The sequence below is a fragment of the Coptis chinensis genome, chromosome 9 (assembly GCF_015680905.1).
Source record: "Coptis chinensis isolate HL-2020 chromosome 9, ASM1568090v1, whole genome shotgun sequence".
NCBI lineage: Eukaryota > Viridiplantae > Streptophyta > Magnoliopsida > Ranunculales > Ranunculaceae > Coptis > Coptis chinensis.
This window is the reverse complement of record NC_141464.1, coordinates 47,022,304-47,039,910: the sequence shown is the minus strand read 5'-3', so window position 1 is coordinate 47,039,910 and position 17,607 is coordinate 47,022,304. Positions and strand designations below refer to the sequence as shown.

At 37.6% G+C, this 17,607-nt stretch overlaps 1 protein-coding gene across 3 annotated transcripts; it reads left to right on the top strand.

Moving 5' to 3' along the window:
- Positions 1-1,482: 1,482 nt before the first annotated feature.
- Positions 1,483-10,105, top strand: PHO2 (phosphate 2). Of its 3 annotated transcripts, none has more exons than XM_086581700.1 (9): positions 1,483-1,911; positions 2,467-3,644; positions 3,858-5,516; positions 6,239-6,376; positions 7,679-8,113; positions 8,198-8,261; positions 8,844-8,983; positions 9,227-9,538; positions 9,636-10,105. In XM_086581700.1, the coding sequence occupies exons 3-9, from the start codon at positions 4,023-4,025 to the stop codon at positions 9,879-9,881; spliced, it is 2,829 nt and encodes a 942-aa protein (XP_086437826.1). In that variant the 5' UTR covers positions 1,483-1,911; positions 2,467-3,644; positions 3,858-4,022; the 3' UTR covers positions 9,882-10,105. The 3 variants fall into 3 exon arrangements, with proteins under 3 accessions (XP_086437826.1, XP_086437827.1, XP_086437828.1); XM_086581701.1 differs by having other exon boundaries at positions 1,589-1,911; positions 2,467-3,659; XM_086581702.1 differs by lacking the exon at positions 1,483-1,911 and having other exon boundaries at positions 2,746-3,644; positions 3,840-5,516.
- Positions 10,106-17,607: the final 7,502 nt, after the last annotated feature.

Here is a 17,607-nt window from a genome sequence, read left to right as displayed (position 1 = left end):
TTAGATAATGTCATATATAATTGTTATAAGGATTTTTGACAAAAGTCACCCCTGAACTTGCTCCCGATAACCAGTTACACCCCTAAATTTTTTTCTTAGCGAAAAAAACCCTGAAGTTGTTAATGCCAAACACAACTGTTAGTTTTTAAGTTCATTTTATAATTGTTCTTTGTTTAGTTTGTTGTTTTAAAATAATCTGACTGATTTTGATGCAGCATCGTGCCTATGCTCTACCTTTTTCATGGGCTTCGTTAACAATGCGATTTCCTCTAATGATTACACCCACCACCATCAAATAAATTCTCAACCTCTACCAGAAGAGCCTCTTAGACATGTTACCTATGTCGCTCCAACTAAATTGAACGTTCATATATGAATCATTTTATAATTGTTTTTTGTTTAGTTTGTTGTTTACCAATAAATGGATATGTATTACTTTTCAACGTTGTTGTTTTTTGGTTGGAACTTGCAATAAATGGATTATGGATGTGTACCGTTTTATATTGTATTAAGTTGTTTTCAGTGGTAATAAATCTGGGTTACCCATAAATATTATTTGTATTATCGAAAGATTTTAAAGTTGACGTCTAATCCACTTTTCGTTCTTATTGGGTTGTTTGGTTTTGGTCATTTGGAGATCATGTACACCATGCAAAATGTAAGAAATTAACTTAAATTTTTTTGAAATTTTGGTTGTTAATTTCGGGTGTACACGCATGGGTTTGGCATTAGCAACTTAAAAACTAACAGTTGTGTTTGGCATTAGCAACTTCAGGGTTTTTTTTCGCTTAGAAAAAAGTTTAGAGGTGTAACTGGTTATTGGGGGCAAGTTCAGGGGTGACTTTTGTCAAAAATCCAAAAGATTATATATAACGTCATCTAAAAAACGAAATACGTCGTATGTTGCTAACGGCGTTAAGCAAACTAACAGTTGTGTTTGGCATTAGCAATTTCAGGATTTTTTTCGCTTAAAAAAAAATTAGGGGTGTAATTGGTTATCGGGGGCAAGTTCAGGGGTGACTTTTGTCAAAAATCCATAAATAAATAAAAAAGAGAAGACAATATCTGTGCTAGTTTGACTAAAATATATCAAACTGCTCATTTAACACCGGAAAGAGAACATAGGTGGGAAAAAAATAAATACAAAATCTAGAGTATGCCGGTTTATGGGTACGCATGCCATCGGAGCCCTCCACCAGCAAAAGATGAGAGTGTATTGCATGGCAAGGTACTGGATCTAGGTTCTCCTAGCCCTACCTACCGGTACAGTCGGCGCATTCTAGAAATGCTAAAAAATAAAAATAAGATTGGGCGTAGGCGAATTTTGCTTTGGGCACTATGTAAGGGTATGGCCTTATGTCATTATCAAAGGAAAAAAAAGTATGAGTTATGACAGTGCTCATATTTGGCAATACTAAAAGTGCACCTGGAAGTGGAAGTATAACCTGTAGAATATACCATACCTTTCTTGTATTTCTAACTACCAACTGTTTTGACACTTGTGTGTTGTACACTTGCACTGTTATCATTACCAAGTCAAAACTGAAAAACTACAAGTACAGTTCGAACTGTTTTATACGACTTCTTTCTTTCAAAAAAGAGCTAAAATCAACTAAAAGAGAAAGCAAAACCAAAGGCAACAACCAGCAACTATACCATGGTTGGAAGGTTTTTTAATGGGGTGATTTATTGGAGTTTGAGAGAGCATGGGTCTTTCTGACTTCCCCTGCTTTGTCTGCTCATAGCCTCATACTGATATAAAAAAAAAAAAAAACTTCCTTTGATCATTGGTTTTCAGCTTTGGGCTAGTTATTTTGATCATTTCATCATTGGGTGTGAGTTGGCTTCTTGAGTTTCATCTCTCTTTAGTAGAAAAGTTCGGTTCTTATTGATCTTTGGAAGTGCTATGAGGTAAATCACTTATTTTGGCTTTAGTATAAAATTTGCTGTTCTTCTCTAAAATGCTTTTAACTGTTTTCTAGAAAATTCTACTATTCGTGAAAAAATCTGTGAGTTATTTTAAGGGGAATGTCCTGGTGAATTTCTAATTTTGGAGCAGAATAGGAAGTAGTCCTCACATATGCCGCCTTTCGATTACATACACTACTAGAGTTGTCTGAAACTCTGAATGACATATATCATACTGTTATATTCAGTTGGTCAAAAGAATTTGAACTAATTTCGATGGTTTTTTGTCGCTCAAGCAATCTATTTATTATTTGTATAGCAGAGTTGATGAAACATGGGTATATGCATTTAAAACACATTGGGGGTTCTAGATAGACCCGCAATCTTCTTTTTTGGAGTGAATACTTGTAGCTGTACATCGCTTTTTATTTCCATTGGCTTCCTCTTTATAGACTCATGCTGCAAACATTCATTTAGGAATTGAAAAAGCTGGTTTTACTTTCCTTTTTTTAGTGCTAAAGGAATTTGCTAATCAAATACCAGGTTATTTTGTTACAGGTTGCATCACGATATCAGTTGCTCTTTCTGAGTTCACCATGTAGGCACCATTCTGCAAAAGCTCTTGGGAGCCATATTTAACATGGCCTAGTCTGTATAATTACATGCATGATTTTTCTGTGCTGTGATGTATCTTTAAGGTGGCTTTAACTCTTGGACCGTTTGTGAATTTAGTTTTATATTCAGAGAAGATTCATTTTGGACAAATGGTTGATCTTTGCTAAGTGAGGAAGGTGTTTTGGACAAATCTCCTCTGGCAATTCTTGAACGAGACACCTTGATTGTTGTTGGGACCTAATATCCTTTCGCAGTAGACTCTTCAAGGAAACTCTTTATTTGGGAAAATGTTCTTTGGCATCACCTAATTTCTCGAGGACAAGTTGGCTTTAGGCGAGCAAAAGATTCCACGAAAGATTAAGCAGTGTTGGGCAAATCTCCTTTGGCAAATAACTTCCAGTTTCCTCGTGCAATAAGTTTTTCAGAGATTGGGCAGACCTTCTTTGGCAGGTAGTCCACCTGATCTTCATTCTGGCATTTCAGCTATACTCTTTCAACTGGTAGTTTGGTCAGAAACTTCAGCAACTCCACCTGGGAACTTCACAGGGGTAGTTGGGCAAATCTCCTTTGGCAGTTATTCTTTCTGAACGTATTCTGGGATCTGGAAAATATCCCTTGAAAAGTTGAAAGTTCTTTTGTTGATAGTCAAGCCTAGCTGTTGGGCAAATCTCCTTTGGCAGTCCTTGCGGACATATACTTGTTTTTTGTGGAGTCTACAGTCTACACTGGTGCTCACTCCTGTTAAAACACGTCATCATTTCGGCAAATCTTTATTGGTGATTAGTCTCCAAGACACTTGTTCCATCTATTGGGCAAATCTCCTTTGGCAATTGGTCCTCACGGCAATGTAACTCTAGCAGTTGGAAAAAATTACACAAAGTTCTTGTAGAAATTTTCCTTCTGCTGGGCAAATCTCCTTTGGCAGTTCCTATGGCTCTCTTTTCTAATCTAGAGTCACCTCTGTAGTTTTCTCTGGGAATCTCTCCTTTGGCATTTATCTCCAGTATATATTGAAAATACTGATCTGATTACATCTTGTTTGCATCTTGTATCTGTTTACAAGAAGGTCATAGTAGTGGCACAGGGCTTCACTTCAGGTGTGGCTACTTCGCTTATTGAAGGTAGGAAAATTGATGGTAATCTTCAAACTTTTGCCTTTATTTTCGCATTCCCTTCTTGCTTCAAAAGACAGTTTCTCAATTGAAATAAATTTGAAGTTCTGAACGTTGTAGCAGAGCAGTATTTATTGATATGACTGCTTTGTTTTCTTGACCTCATTACTTTTCTGTTGAGATCCTTGGTCTTTAAAACTGCAGCTCTTTCCCTCATTGCAGCTGGAATATCTGATGCTGCATCCTCAAGGAATGTATCTTGTTCTTTCCATGGTTGTCAATTGTCTCAGTCTTCAAAATAGATTCTGAGATCCTAACTTAATTAGCTGAACTCTCGGTGTGAATTACCTGCTGTTGGGGTTTTATTATTTGTACGTGCTGCGATTTATGTATCCCTGCCACCTACAGAGATACAAAGATATGGAGATGTTCCTCAGTGACTCAGATAGTGGGAGTTCAAGCGATAGCAGTAGCAGTGAGTATCAAGATGACATTGACTCTCTGTATGGTGGACAAGCGCAGAGCATCCTATCAAACTTGGAAAGAAGCATTGGAAGAATTGACGATTACCTTGCATTTGAGAGAAGTTTCATGTATGGCGATGTTGTATGCTATGAGACAGATCCTTCTGGGCAGTTGGGCAAGGTGGTTGATGTGGATATAATTGTGGATGTGGAAACTGTTCATGGGGAAATTGTAAAAGAAGTAAACTGCAAGAAGCTTTTAAAAATCTGTCCCTTCATTGTGGGGGATTATGTAGTTAAGGGTCCGTGGCTAGGAAAGGTGAGCAGAGTAATTGATCGTCTCATCATCCTGTTTGATGATGGAGCAAGATGTGAGGTGACTGCAGTGAACCCAGGAGATATCAGACCCGTCTGTCCAAGTCTACATGAAGACACTCAATACCCGTATTATCCAGGTCAGCATGTTCAAATCAGGGTTTCAAGCATTTTCAAGTCTTCAAAATGGTTGTGGGGTGAATGGAAGGAAAACCGGGTTGAAGGTATTGTGTGTCATGTGGAAGCAGGAATAGTTCATGTTGATTGGGTTGCTTGTGCTATGATCGATTGTGATATGAGTGTGGCTACTCCACCTTCTCAGCAGGATTCTGAAAACCTATCTCTATTGTCATGTTTTGCGCATGCTAATTGGCAGCTTGGTGATTGGTGCATACTTCCAAATAATGATCAAAGCATTGTTAAAGAGCAGTTCCTCAATGTTTATGGAAATGGGCATATCAGTAAGCAACACAAATCAGAAAGTGAACTACCCCAAGGGAATCATAATCCCAATTATGAAGAGATTTATGTTATTGTGAAGAAAAAGACCAAAGTTGATGTCCTGTGGCAGGATGGAACCTGTTCCAGTGGTTTAGATTCACAGTCCTTAGTCCCTGTAAACAATGTTGGTGATCATGAGTTTTGGCCTGAACAGTTTGTATTGGAGAAGACCTCCTGTGATGATCCAAACTTTCCTGGTGGTCAAAGATCAGGAATTGTGAAAAGCGTAGATGCAAAAGAGCGAACTGTAAGGCTGAAATGGAAAATGCATGCTGGAAATAGAGAGAATGATTCGGATGGGAAATATATCGAAGAAACTGTGAGTGCTTATGAACTCATTGAGCACCCAGACTACACTTACTGTCTTGGTGACATTGTTTTTAGATTGGGGAAGACTATTTCTGTTTTTCAAGAATGTGACAATCACATAATTACATCAAGGTCAGGCCAACAACATGGAGATGGTTTTCTTTCAAGCAAGTTACCTAGTGAACATAGCTGGAATTATAATGACAAGCATTATTTATCTTGTATTGGAAATGTTATTGGGTTCAAAGATGCGAGCATCATTGTCAGATGGGCAAGTGGAGATACGTCAAAGGTATGCATATTAGTCCAGTTTGTTATCCTTAACTATATATCTATTCCGCATCTACTAGTTTTCCGAAAATTGTTCGGGTGTTTATGGTTGTTGAGCTTTCCAGAAAGATGGAAAAAGGAAAATTAACAAAAAGTGTTTTTTCTGTTTAATAGAAAATTATTAATTTGAAAGGTAAGAATGAGTACAAAATAATAAACTAAGTGGCACTTCTAGATATGTACTTCATGAGACTGCAGATCAAACAAGGCAGGAACGCGCAGAACAACACCCTAGAGATAGGGAAAGTGACAACGTGTCAACGCATCAGCAATACCATCTTGGGCTGTACCAGTTACACCAACCTCTTTCCCTTGTCTTGGATCTACCCTAATGAAATTTTTTAATTTCTTAGGGGAACAATTTTTCAGCTCAATGAAATATAGAATTGAAACCTTGTATTTTTTTCTTACTGATTCATCGTTCTTGTAAATTGGTCATATAGCGTAAGTTTTGAGCGAGTTTTTCCCATTTTCCACTGTAATTTTACAAACTGCTAAACTTTCTTTACTGACTGATCAATGTTGTAAATTTGTCATGTATGATGCTATCATCTTATGGTGCCAGAGATCTTAGTGGCAGGGTTTTCAAAATGCATTGGGCGATTTACTCTTGTGCATCAGTTTATGTTCATGGAGTCCTACTTAAGGTTTAGTTATGTATTTATGTTCTGAAAATTGTTTCAGGTTGAACCTGGGGAAATTGTTGGGATCGATAAATACGAAGATCCAGTTGTACCTCCTGTAACTCATGAAGATATTGAGGATAAGTTGAGCAAAGAGATTCCTGAAAATGATAACCGATCTTCTCACGAGAAAGATAAGGTAAATTAGTCTCTCTCTCTCTGTTTGTGCACATGTCTGTGTGTGTGTACACAAAAAACACACACAAATATCCAAACATGCATTTGTTGAGATATATGAATAGTAGTATACTACATTATGAATAGTAGAAAATATTATGGGAACACAATTTTCCACGAAGGTTTTTACCACTTCCACGGAGTCTCAGTGCATTGGACATAAATACCCCTAATTATAATTTGATATGAAAAGTCTAAACTCAGGATTCAGGAAGGAACCAACAAGAACTTATCCACAATCTCGTTTTACAAGCATGAATGCTAAATTGTTGTTGGTGACTTGGTGCTGAGAATTCTATTCGTTAGAAAGGTTGTAATTCAGGAAAACGTGAGTGAGTAAAATATAAACATGAGTCTTATGAACAAGAGTACATGGGCTTCAAATCCAAATTGCTCTTCTCGATGTGGAGTGTTAGTTAACTTCATGATGCTAGTACTTCTTGTTAATTGTACAAGTTGTTATTTGGGAATTTGGGGTGATAGCAACATAATAAGAAACAAATCAAGCAATAAGAAAATCAGTGCCGATGCCAAATTGCGATTTTTTTAAATTGTAACACTCCTTCAAACCCAAGTATTATCTAAATCTATAATGGGTATTCATTAGCTCATTTCAATCAACGATTCAAACGGAAGAAAGCTTTATAAAACAAATAATTGGATCAGTTTCTAGAACTTTCCGATGGGGTTTCATTGAATAGACAACAACTTTTTTTCTAATGTAATCGAGAAGGTAAGATTTGCAGAAGATTTTAAGGGATTAAGATCATCAGAGTGATTAATGGTGCAAGAAGATCGATAATATTGATGGGTTTTGTTGCTTTGTTAGTGTTGAAGAATTGAAGATGACGATGCAGAAGAGAAGTTTACGTGAGAAATTGAGCATATCCAGTTGTTTGGAAGGGTATTTAGGTCACACAACTTGTAAATCCGGGTAAGTGTAAAAAGTAGGCGTGGAAAAATGCGGTCCCAATATTATTATTCTTGAATAATATTACATAGGGATTCACTCTCTTTAAATAAGGAGACAACACATACTATAACTCCTACATACTCAATGTGGGACTAAAACCCATAATGTAGTATACTACTATTCATATATCTCAACAGCATACACGAGTATCTTCATGGTATAGGTAAGGCACATTATGTCTGGCAGTCAGCCCACTATTGAAAGAAGTGAACAACCAAAAAGCATAAGTATTTTTACAAACAGTTCACAGTCTGCTGTTTGCTGAGCGATACAGAACTGTCTGTGTTTTAGGAAGTGCTGTGTTATGCTGGTGGAAATCACACTGAAGACATTTGGGAGACTCATGCCAGTTTCCTACCTCAAGCAGCTATTGGTTTCTTTAAAAAAATTGCTTCGAGTTTATTTGCCTCCCATGGGTCAAGTTCACTGTCAGGCTCAAGTAGTGCTCTTTATAACCATCATTCAAACCAATCACCTTCAGAAATTACAAATGAATTCGAATCTCTCGATGAGAAAGAAGAAACAAAAGGTTGCAACCTGACCAGCAAACAACTAGTTCCATTAGACGATTTCCAGACATATTTGAAACAGCAAGTAGAAGAACCTCGAGAGAACAATTCATCAATAAGTGAGAAACCTGGTCGATTTAAGCAATTTGACACAGTTTGTGATATCTCAGACCAATACTTTGTTCATGGAGCTGGGAAAGGATCAATGTTGCCACAGGTAGAACAGCTAAAACTGCAGTCCTATTTTTGTCTATTCTGTTTTAGGTGTATATTCAAGAATTAAATTTCTCCCCCTTTGCAGGTAAAGAGAGGTTGGTTGAAGAAGGTACAGCAAGAATGGAGCATTCTTGAAAGAGATCTTCCAGGTTTGTTTTTTTTCTTTCTCATACCCCTTTCACAGTTTCACTAGTAGGCGCCCTCTTATTTTATATGCCGGTATTATTTGGCAGGTTTCTCATTTTAATTCTAATTGTGGCTCTTTATATATTCATACAAATCATTAGTGTGCCCATGCCCTGAAGGCCTAACCGATTCATATGATCCGTTACACACGATTAAACTTAATGGAGATTAGAATCAGTGAGGTAAAGATCAATTACCTATTTAAACCCTTTACGACTAGGGATGCATGTGTTGGCTCAGGATCGACTCAACCACAACTTTGGAGCAGAAAACTTGACCTGTATCTGACTCACAGGATTCAGAATCCAACGTTTGATTTTATTTCTCCAATCCACAACCTTGCCATTGTAGAAGAGTGTATGAACATAGTTTTGGTATGTTTGTATACTCTAAATGCAACTAGTGCTTCAGTTAGAAAAAAACAAAAAACAAAATAAACTAGCAGAATCGGCTGTTGTATAAGCAACGAATCTCTAAACGCTTGGATATTCAGAAGTATTTTCTGTGGTATTCTACTAATGGTGTCCTTTTTTAAACCTCTGCAGATACTATCTATGTCCGTATTTGTGAGGAAAGGGTTGATCTTCTGAGGGCTGCAATTGTTGGAGCTCCTGGAACACCATATCATGACGGTCTCTTCTTCTTTGATTTTTTTCTTCCTCCAGACTATCCTAATGAACCACCCGTAAGTATGTTGGACACCACTTCTTAAATTGATATAGGTGTAGAGTCGTAGATTCATAATACCTACTGATCTATTCATTTATATGCTTATGTCTCATATTTGTTGATATATATACCAGTATACCACTTGATACCCTAGTACATGTTAATCCATATCTTCCTTTTCTGTGTGTGGAACATGGAAATACATTCTTTATGGTTGAAAAAACTGACCATTACTAAACCTGAAAATTACTTGATGCAGATTGTGCATTACCATTCTGGTGGGTTGCGTCTCAACCCCAATCTGTACGAGTCTGGAAAGATCTGTCTCAGCCTCCTAAATACATGGACGGGCACAGGCACTGAAGCCTGGAATCCAGGGAGCTCCACCATTCTTCAAGTTCTCCTTTCTCTCCAGGCATTGGTTCTCAATGAAAGACCATACTTTAATGAGGCCGGTTATGATTCGCAGATGGGAAGAGCTGAGGGGGAGAAGAACTCCATAACTTACAATGAGAACGCTTTCCTTCTATCTTGCAAGTCGATGCTATACATAGCATCAAAGCCACCAAAGGTGCAATCAGTACTTTCTTCCCATGCCTCTTTGTTGTAGTCTGCTATTACACCTCACAGTGCCTGATTTAATGGGATCTTCGTTCATTCTAATGCAGCATTTTGAAGCACTCGTGAAGGAACACTTCCGCAGTCAGTCGCACTCCCTTCTCCAGGCCTGCAAGGCATATATGGATGGAGCGCCAGTTGGTAGTGCGTTCAGTTGTGCGAATGCTGCACAAGATGCTCAAAGGAGCAGTTCCAAAGGATTCAAGATCATGCTTGCGAAGTTATTCCCTAAGCTAGTGTCAGGATTTACTGATATAGGAATTGATTGCAGCCAATTCCTTGACTCCGGGAAATGACTGCATCATAAAATAGGCAAGTGAACAACACTCTACTGGACCCAGCATATTTGTAAAATACACGATTGTAGTTTGAGTGTGATGTCTCTGAAATTTCTGGTTTGTGTTGTTTGGGATGTTTGTTGTACATATTGATGAAGAAAACTATTACACTGAGCACATGATGCTGTCTCTGTGCTTGTCTGATGGCTTGTAATAATGGAAAAACTGCTGGATTCCACTTTGGTTTCATGTGTACTAAATGATTGGTTTAGTTTGTGAATGTTTCTGGGAAGTTAGTAATTACAACTGACTATTGAGTCCCATAGTAAATGACTCAAAACAGGAAGTGGTCACCAAGAACTCCTGCTTCACCTGCCAAGTGCCAAAGCGTTTATCATGGTAAGCCTAGGAGGAGCGTATTGAACCATATTATTCCAAAGCTGATATACAAATTACTGGTCCACAATAAATCCGTCACACATCCAAGCTAATATTTCAAGGGTCAGCTTAGTTTTATATTTGTACACAACAAAAAGGCGAGGTGCCCCTCTTGTTAAGACCATAACGATGAGATGGGATCAGTCTGTAATACAAAGTCAGGTGATACACTGATACCACGCATATTTTCAGATCCTCCAGGAATGCAAGCAAGAAAATCAAATATGTTACTTTTATGTGTAAAACCTGTAATGAAAACAATTGGAAGTAACTTATAGAGCAGCACTATTGCATTAAATCAACTGTGCTCAAATGTCAGTAACAGAAAATGCATTTGCTTGTTTCAAAATGCCAAATCCACCTGAATTACGATTAAAACTGGTCAGTGTAGAGGTATAGATTTTGTGTTTACGACCTGATATTGAGTTTGATAGGAAATGGCTGCACTCTTTCTTGGGACAAGAGTTGCCTACATATCAAGTTTCTTGGGTAAACTTGAATCAAACCTTACGTAGTTCATCTCTCTCTACTTATAGATGTTTGAGCTGACATTCCTTATTTGTTTCAGGCCATTGTCAAGTGTAGATCCATATTTTGTGCTATCTTGATGATTCGTCATTACTCCTGATGTTACAAAGTAAATGTCTCCTTCATTGGTGCGTTGACTGAGCTCCAGGATCGCGGTAGATCATTTGCTTCCATATATGACTGTAACTGATATTTGAACGACCTGAGTTTGGATCGTTGTTACGTCCTGATGGCTTGGTACGAGCTGGTGAAGTACGACCTGGTGTATGGACACGTGTGCTGCAGTGATATGAATGTAGAACGGATGGTACTTACACAACCCCCTTTATTTTATTTATTCTTTGGACAGCTGTGGTGTGAAAAGAAAAGATAAAAATAAAACTTTCAAACACGTGTCATACAGTTGGTTCGTTTGAATGGTTTTGAAAAATGTGCGGGAACTGTTGGACTTGATCCATGGGCTCAAATCGCGGCGGTTTGTGGGCGAGGTTATGATTGCTTTTTGTGGGAAGGCAAAACGTTTTGTCAGTTTTCGAGATTTGTGCAACTGGTTTTCGCGTGGGAAGGCTTCTCATTTCTCATTCTATCAACACAAGTGAAGAAAAAAAAACAGAGAAAAAAAAAACCAAAAACTTCTCGTCTTCAGGTGCATTCTTTCATTCTAAAAAAATTGATCTTTTTTTTTTTTTTTTTTTTGCTTTCTTAATGTCTATTATCAGTGATAGTTTGAGTAGGGAAGTTGAGTTGGATCAATGGAAAGAGAGAACTGTGAGTGATGAAGATGGTGGTGTTAGGGCTCGTAGTGGAGGTGAGACTTCATCGTCTTCCTCATTGGAGATGATGGCTGAAGAGGTGGGGCCTAGGTCGGTAGGTTGTACTGCTGCTTTGAGGGAGGAGTTTGGTTGGGTAGACTCCGACTTGACTGTGTACGACTTGGGTGGAGAAAGGAATGTGTTTAGTGATAAGCACCCAAAACTGTAATATGAAACCCCATTGAGACATATAAATTTGGTTAATTATGTGTTTAATAATCATGAAATAAGTATATTTTCGTACTTTTGCAGGTATTCGCAGTAAACATGAAAATATTGGTTAAACCTCCGTTAAAGCACGGGGAACGATGTATATATGAATTCTTCCAAATCAGCCATGTGAAGCCCAACAAATCCGCACAGAAGCATCAAACTTCCGAAGCTCCTACCTCTTGAACCAGGACTCCGAATGTGACAAGTGAGCTACTCAGACAATCAGGGCGATAAACTCTACGCATAGGTGGGAAGTTGTAAAATTGCCAAAAGACCCGACCGCCACTGGACTGCATGTGGACCCACTATGTGGGCCCGCAAGATTTGATGAGTCATCATACAAGTCAAGACAAAGGTGCAAATATTTGGTGCAAAAGTGACACCTTGCATGTAGTTAATAAAGTTAGATGAGATTAGGTGTTAATAGTGAAAAAAGATAGGTGTCACTTTGTTGTGGATTGTGTGGTTAAGAAGGAAGTAAATGTGGTTTGGTGTTTCACGTGGGAGGAAATGAGATTTCTCTCAAATGGAGAAGAAAACAAAACAAGGGGGGAGACACTCCATTTACTCCCTTGACTTCTTTTCCTTTACCATGCATTATTTTAGTTCTTTAGTTTTAGTTTTTATTTAGTTTTTAGTTTTTAGAGAAAGCTTGTAATAGTTTTAATGGAAGAAACTTTGTGTTCTTCTAGTTCAAAATAAATCTAAATACAAGTGAGTTCATATATATAGTTTCTTCTTCTTTTTGTTCTTTCTCTCTCATTTGATATTTATATTATGCACTTTTCTTCTTTTATCCCAAGGATCATGAGCTAAACCTTCCCTTTGTGGGGGGTTAATGATGCTCATGTGAGGGATAACCTTTGTTATTTGATTTTAGTAAGTTTGTTTAGGAAGAACAACTAGACCTACATTCTATCCCAAAATGGTAGTTGGTGTAGAGTCTAGTTAGGAATCAAGGTGATGAGCTTAGAGATAAATCATTGTTTTGGTTCTACATGCTAGCATGTATGATCTTAGAGATAAGTCATAGTGTTAGGGATCAAGTTAATATTTATTAGGACTTGTCTATGAGTTCTAGGAAGATTAAGATGCAAGAACTTAAAATCACACAATAGAGGTTATCTTTACATGAGGAAAATTAACTCTCCACTTTTGTCTTAGTCAATTTTTACCTTGTCTTAGTTATATGTTTACGTAACTTAAGGTTTTCATTTTTTGTGCATTAAAAGAAACCAAGTAGTAGTATTAATACAATCATAGCTAAACTTACTTACTAGTTTCCTAAAAGAGTAAAACCAAGTTGTAAGTGGTCCTAGAATTTAGGTTGGTTCGAATCCCTACTCAAAAACTATATGCACACGAAGATCGTGAGTAAGGACTTATCTTTGAATTCGCACTTTGTCCAATAAGAGATTCAAATCTCTAAGATACGCAAAAGGTGAACATCAAAATGGCGCCGCTGCCGTTCTAAAGACCAAGGACTTGTGCTACAAACTGGAAATTGCTCCAAGGGGAACTCCCCACTCTCATCCTTCCTTCATTTTTCTATTTTCTACGTTTTTTTTTTCTTTTGTTTCAAAAAATTTTGCCGCGCAAAAGACCTGACCGCTATCGGATTTTTTGTTGTACTTCCAGGAACAAAAAGTTAGGACCGGAAAAGTAAATTACACCATAATATAAGGTTGCTGTGAAAATTTGAGCTCTCTGTGAAAGAATCTTGCGCGTGCATGATACTGGACTCGCATCCGCTGGTGGAACTCGCGTCCGCGGGTGTCTATTCTCTATTGGTGCTCCTGTTCCATCTCCAGCGTCCACTGATAAATCTTGTTCCATTTCCAGGCCTAACTCTCTGGACTTATAACAGATACTTCAAATATCTTCTGGGATTAATAACGTCGACGGGTTGAAACGTCTGTTTCAATTCTTTGGCGGACTTGCGGGACGCTACAGGTTCCAAATTTTATACTGTTTTTGCATGAATGTCATGTATGTAGTTATTATGTACTAGTTTATGGATCATTATTTACGTATTAGGCTAGAAATATGCATGAATCATGTTAATACGCCTGTAAAATATATATATATGCGATTAAGTGGGTATGAATTGCATATTAATGTATACATATATACATATGGTACTGTTTTGCATGGTTATCTCTATTTATATGTATAAGTGTCTATTGTTGCATGTTTAGTATTTCTCTACGTATAAGTACACGGTCTTGTTTAATAAGTCGATTTTGTCAAGAAAGAGGAGAACATTCCAACGAGGGTTAAAATCTGAGTTGGGTAAGTTGTTTCTAAACCCTACGGGGTGAAGCTACTCTCTATATGACACTCGCAATCTCAATGAGTATTGCCGAAATCGAATTATTATACAATACAAGAGTCGTATTTTAGTTTATGTATAATACGTTGCATGTTTAGTTTTCGCATTGTCGTATCTATCCGTGTACGTATACTTCTTCGCATGCTAATATATCTAGATATGTATGAGTGATTCAAATTTGCCAGTAACTATAGATATCCGTCTACGTAATATATATTTACAAATTAGCGTACATATACGTATTACTGATGTATATTTGCCTATACGTATCGAAGTATTTATCAATGATACATCCTTGCCTATTCGTATTCCTATACGTATGAGTAGAGTATCTTCACATGCTACTGCATCTAGTATTGTATGAGTAGGTCGTATTTGCATGCTTGTACTTTCACCCTTGCATAAATCTTTAAAAAAAAAAAAAAAAAAAAAAAAAAAAAAAAAAAAAAAAAAAAAAAAAAAAAAAAAAAAAAAACTGCATAAATTTTAATTCCATAAATCTTAATCATATTCCAACGGTGTCTAGGAAACTTGAAAGATTGAGGTTACTTAATTAGAACCGTGCTTGCACGGAAAGCCTCCCTCATATCTCTTTTGTAACCTGGCCGTTGGTTTATGCACACGTATTCCTTGCTTCACTGCTACATTAGCAGCAATTTAGGCCTACGTTGTTCAACTCTAATACTTCAAGAGAATCATAAAGTTCAAGTAATAATAAGTTCCTTCTGTCAATTAGATCTAATTTTATGCTTGCATGAGATTAAGGCCTGGTTCCACTAAAGAATTTGAACATACCTATCGTCGAAAAAATATGATAAGCAATTGCGTAAGTTCTCACCTAAAAATTGTTCTTCTTCTGTTAATTACCTTCATCAAGATCCTTCGTCGCCATTAACTTCTGTCGTTATGGCCGACGATCCTCCACCAGCTGAGAAGCCCCTGTCGGACTTCTATACTGCATTACAGGAAGGACCTTCTTCCTACATCAAACTTGTGGACATTGTCGGTGATTTTCGAATTCCGCCAAACGTTTTTAGTTTGTTACTTGTGTATCATGGTTTGGATCACGAAAAACCATTCAATCATCTTCATAGGCTTCAACAAGTGGCCACAACATTTCACCATCCAACCGTCTCTAAGGAACAACTCTTGCTTCAGCTGTTTCCATTCACTTTAGCGGAGAAAGCGTCAATTTGGCTAGCAGGACAACATCCACAATCCATAGACACATGGAATAAACTTGTTCAAGCTTTCATGCTTCAATTTTATACTCAGAAGAAAACAACTGAAATGCTTCAGAAAATTCAATTCTTTCGTCAAAATCCTCATGAATCATTTACGGAAGCATGGAGTCGCTTTACTGATCTTCTTTTAGAATGTCCTCATCACCAACTAGATAAAGCTGTCCTTGTTCGTTCATTCTTTAATGGACTTTCTGATTATCAAAAAGAAACTCTTGATATAATGAACAGCGGTTGCTTCATGGACAAATGAGCTACTGAAGCATATACTTTTCTTGAAAAACAAGCGAAAAAAGGTACACACTGGGGTAACACTGAGTCGTCTAGGTCATCAAATGATATTGTTACAAAAGCTACATGTATTTTTGAGGTAAAACCCGATCCCAAATTAAAAAATTTGATAGAATCCCTAACTAAAAAAGTAGATGCCCTTGCAGTTCAAGTAAACGATCAACGACCAAAATAGGTCATGAACGTTGACACCTCCCCATGTGTTCTTTGTCTTAGTCCTGACCATCCTAATGCGTATTGTCCCTTATTATATGCTTCCCCTACTCAACCATCAGAGGAGGCATATACATTCAACATTCCTAATGCACCTTGGAGATAGCATCCGAATTTCGCTTGGCGCCAAAATAACCAATAGATGGGGGCTCCTCCAGGTTTTGCAAATCCACCTGTTCGACCACCCAACAACTTTATTCCATACCGCCAAGAAAATAATCAGCAATACCAACAAAGTCAAAATCAATTTCAAAATACTTCCGATGCTAACTATCAAACCAACCGCAGCCTTGTTCCAGCCAATCCAAATCGCAACTATAATCAACAACTTCTCAGCAATAATCATGAACTAGTACCTGTTGCACAGCCTGCGCCACTCATTACGGATAGGACAAGCGAGACTTTCTTAGCTTACATGAACCAACAATCTCAAATTTTAACGTCTACCCAACAATCACTTCAATAATTGGCGAAAGAAAAAAGTCAGAAAGGCGTGTTTCCTGGACAAACAGTTCCAAACCCTAAGCCAGCAAACACTGCCTTTGAACTCACCAATGCACCTGGTACAAGTACTCCCAACCAAGGTGAGGTGCACGCAATCACTACTCTTCGATCTGGAAAAATTGTAGACAATCAAATACGTATGCCAGATGATCAACCAAAGGAATCCGACGGTTCCAATGAATCTATTTCCAATAATGAACCTAAGGAGGATTCACTAAATCCAACAAAGTCTACATCTCAGAATTTAGGAAACAAGCCAGTGACCCCTTTGCCAAATTCTGCCCTAAGGCACCGTTTCCTGCACACTTGGCAAAGAATAAACCTAATGAGAATTTTGATGAAATTCGAGAAACTTTTAAGAATTTGACAATCAACTTACCTTTTCGATCTCGATGCCTTAAAGCTATTGCCAAAACATGCAAAATTTCTGAAAGATATGTGCACCACAAAAAGGAGAACTAATGTTCCTCAACAAGCGTTCCTTACCAAACAGTTTCCATCCATCACCGAACACAATGGTATTGTCAAATACAAGGACCCTGGTAGACCAACGGTTTCATGCACCTTAGGTGACAAATATACGGCTACTGCGCTACTAGACCTAGGAGCTAGTGTGAACTTACTTCCATATTACTTATTTAAACAACTAGGTCTTCATGAGCTTAAACCTTCCACCATGACTCTACAGTTAGTCGATCGTTCCATTAAGTATCCAAAAGGAATTATGGAAAACGTCCTTGTAAAAGTCCAAGACTTTTACTATCCTGTAGACTTTGTTATTTTGGATACAGAAGTTGCATGTGATTCCATTCCTATCATCTTAGGACGTCCGTTCCTAGCAACTGCTAATGCTCTTATTAACTGTAGGGATGGTTCCATGACCATGTCCTTCGGGAATCTTTCGGTCGAGGTGAATGTGTTCATGTTGATGAAACAAATTCTAGAGCCTGACATTGATGGTGAGGTGAAATGGGTTGACAGCATTGTGCAAGAGTATTTAACAAACTCTTTTCCTGAAAATGAAGTATACCAATTTCTTTCCTTTAGCGAATCTGAATTTGAGGACGATGATTATACACAAGAAATAAACGAGTTATTATAGTCAATACCATTATTTAACCCTACGACTGTGATGTCCAGTGACTTGGATGAACATCAATCTATTTACTCTA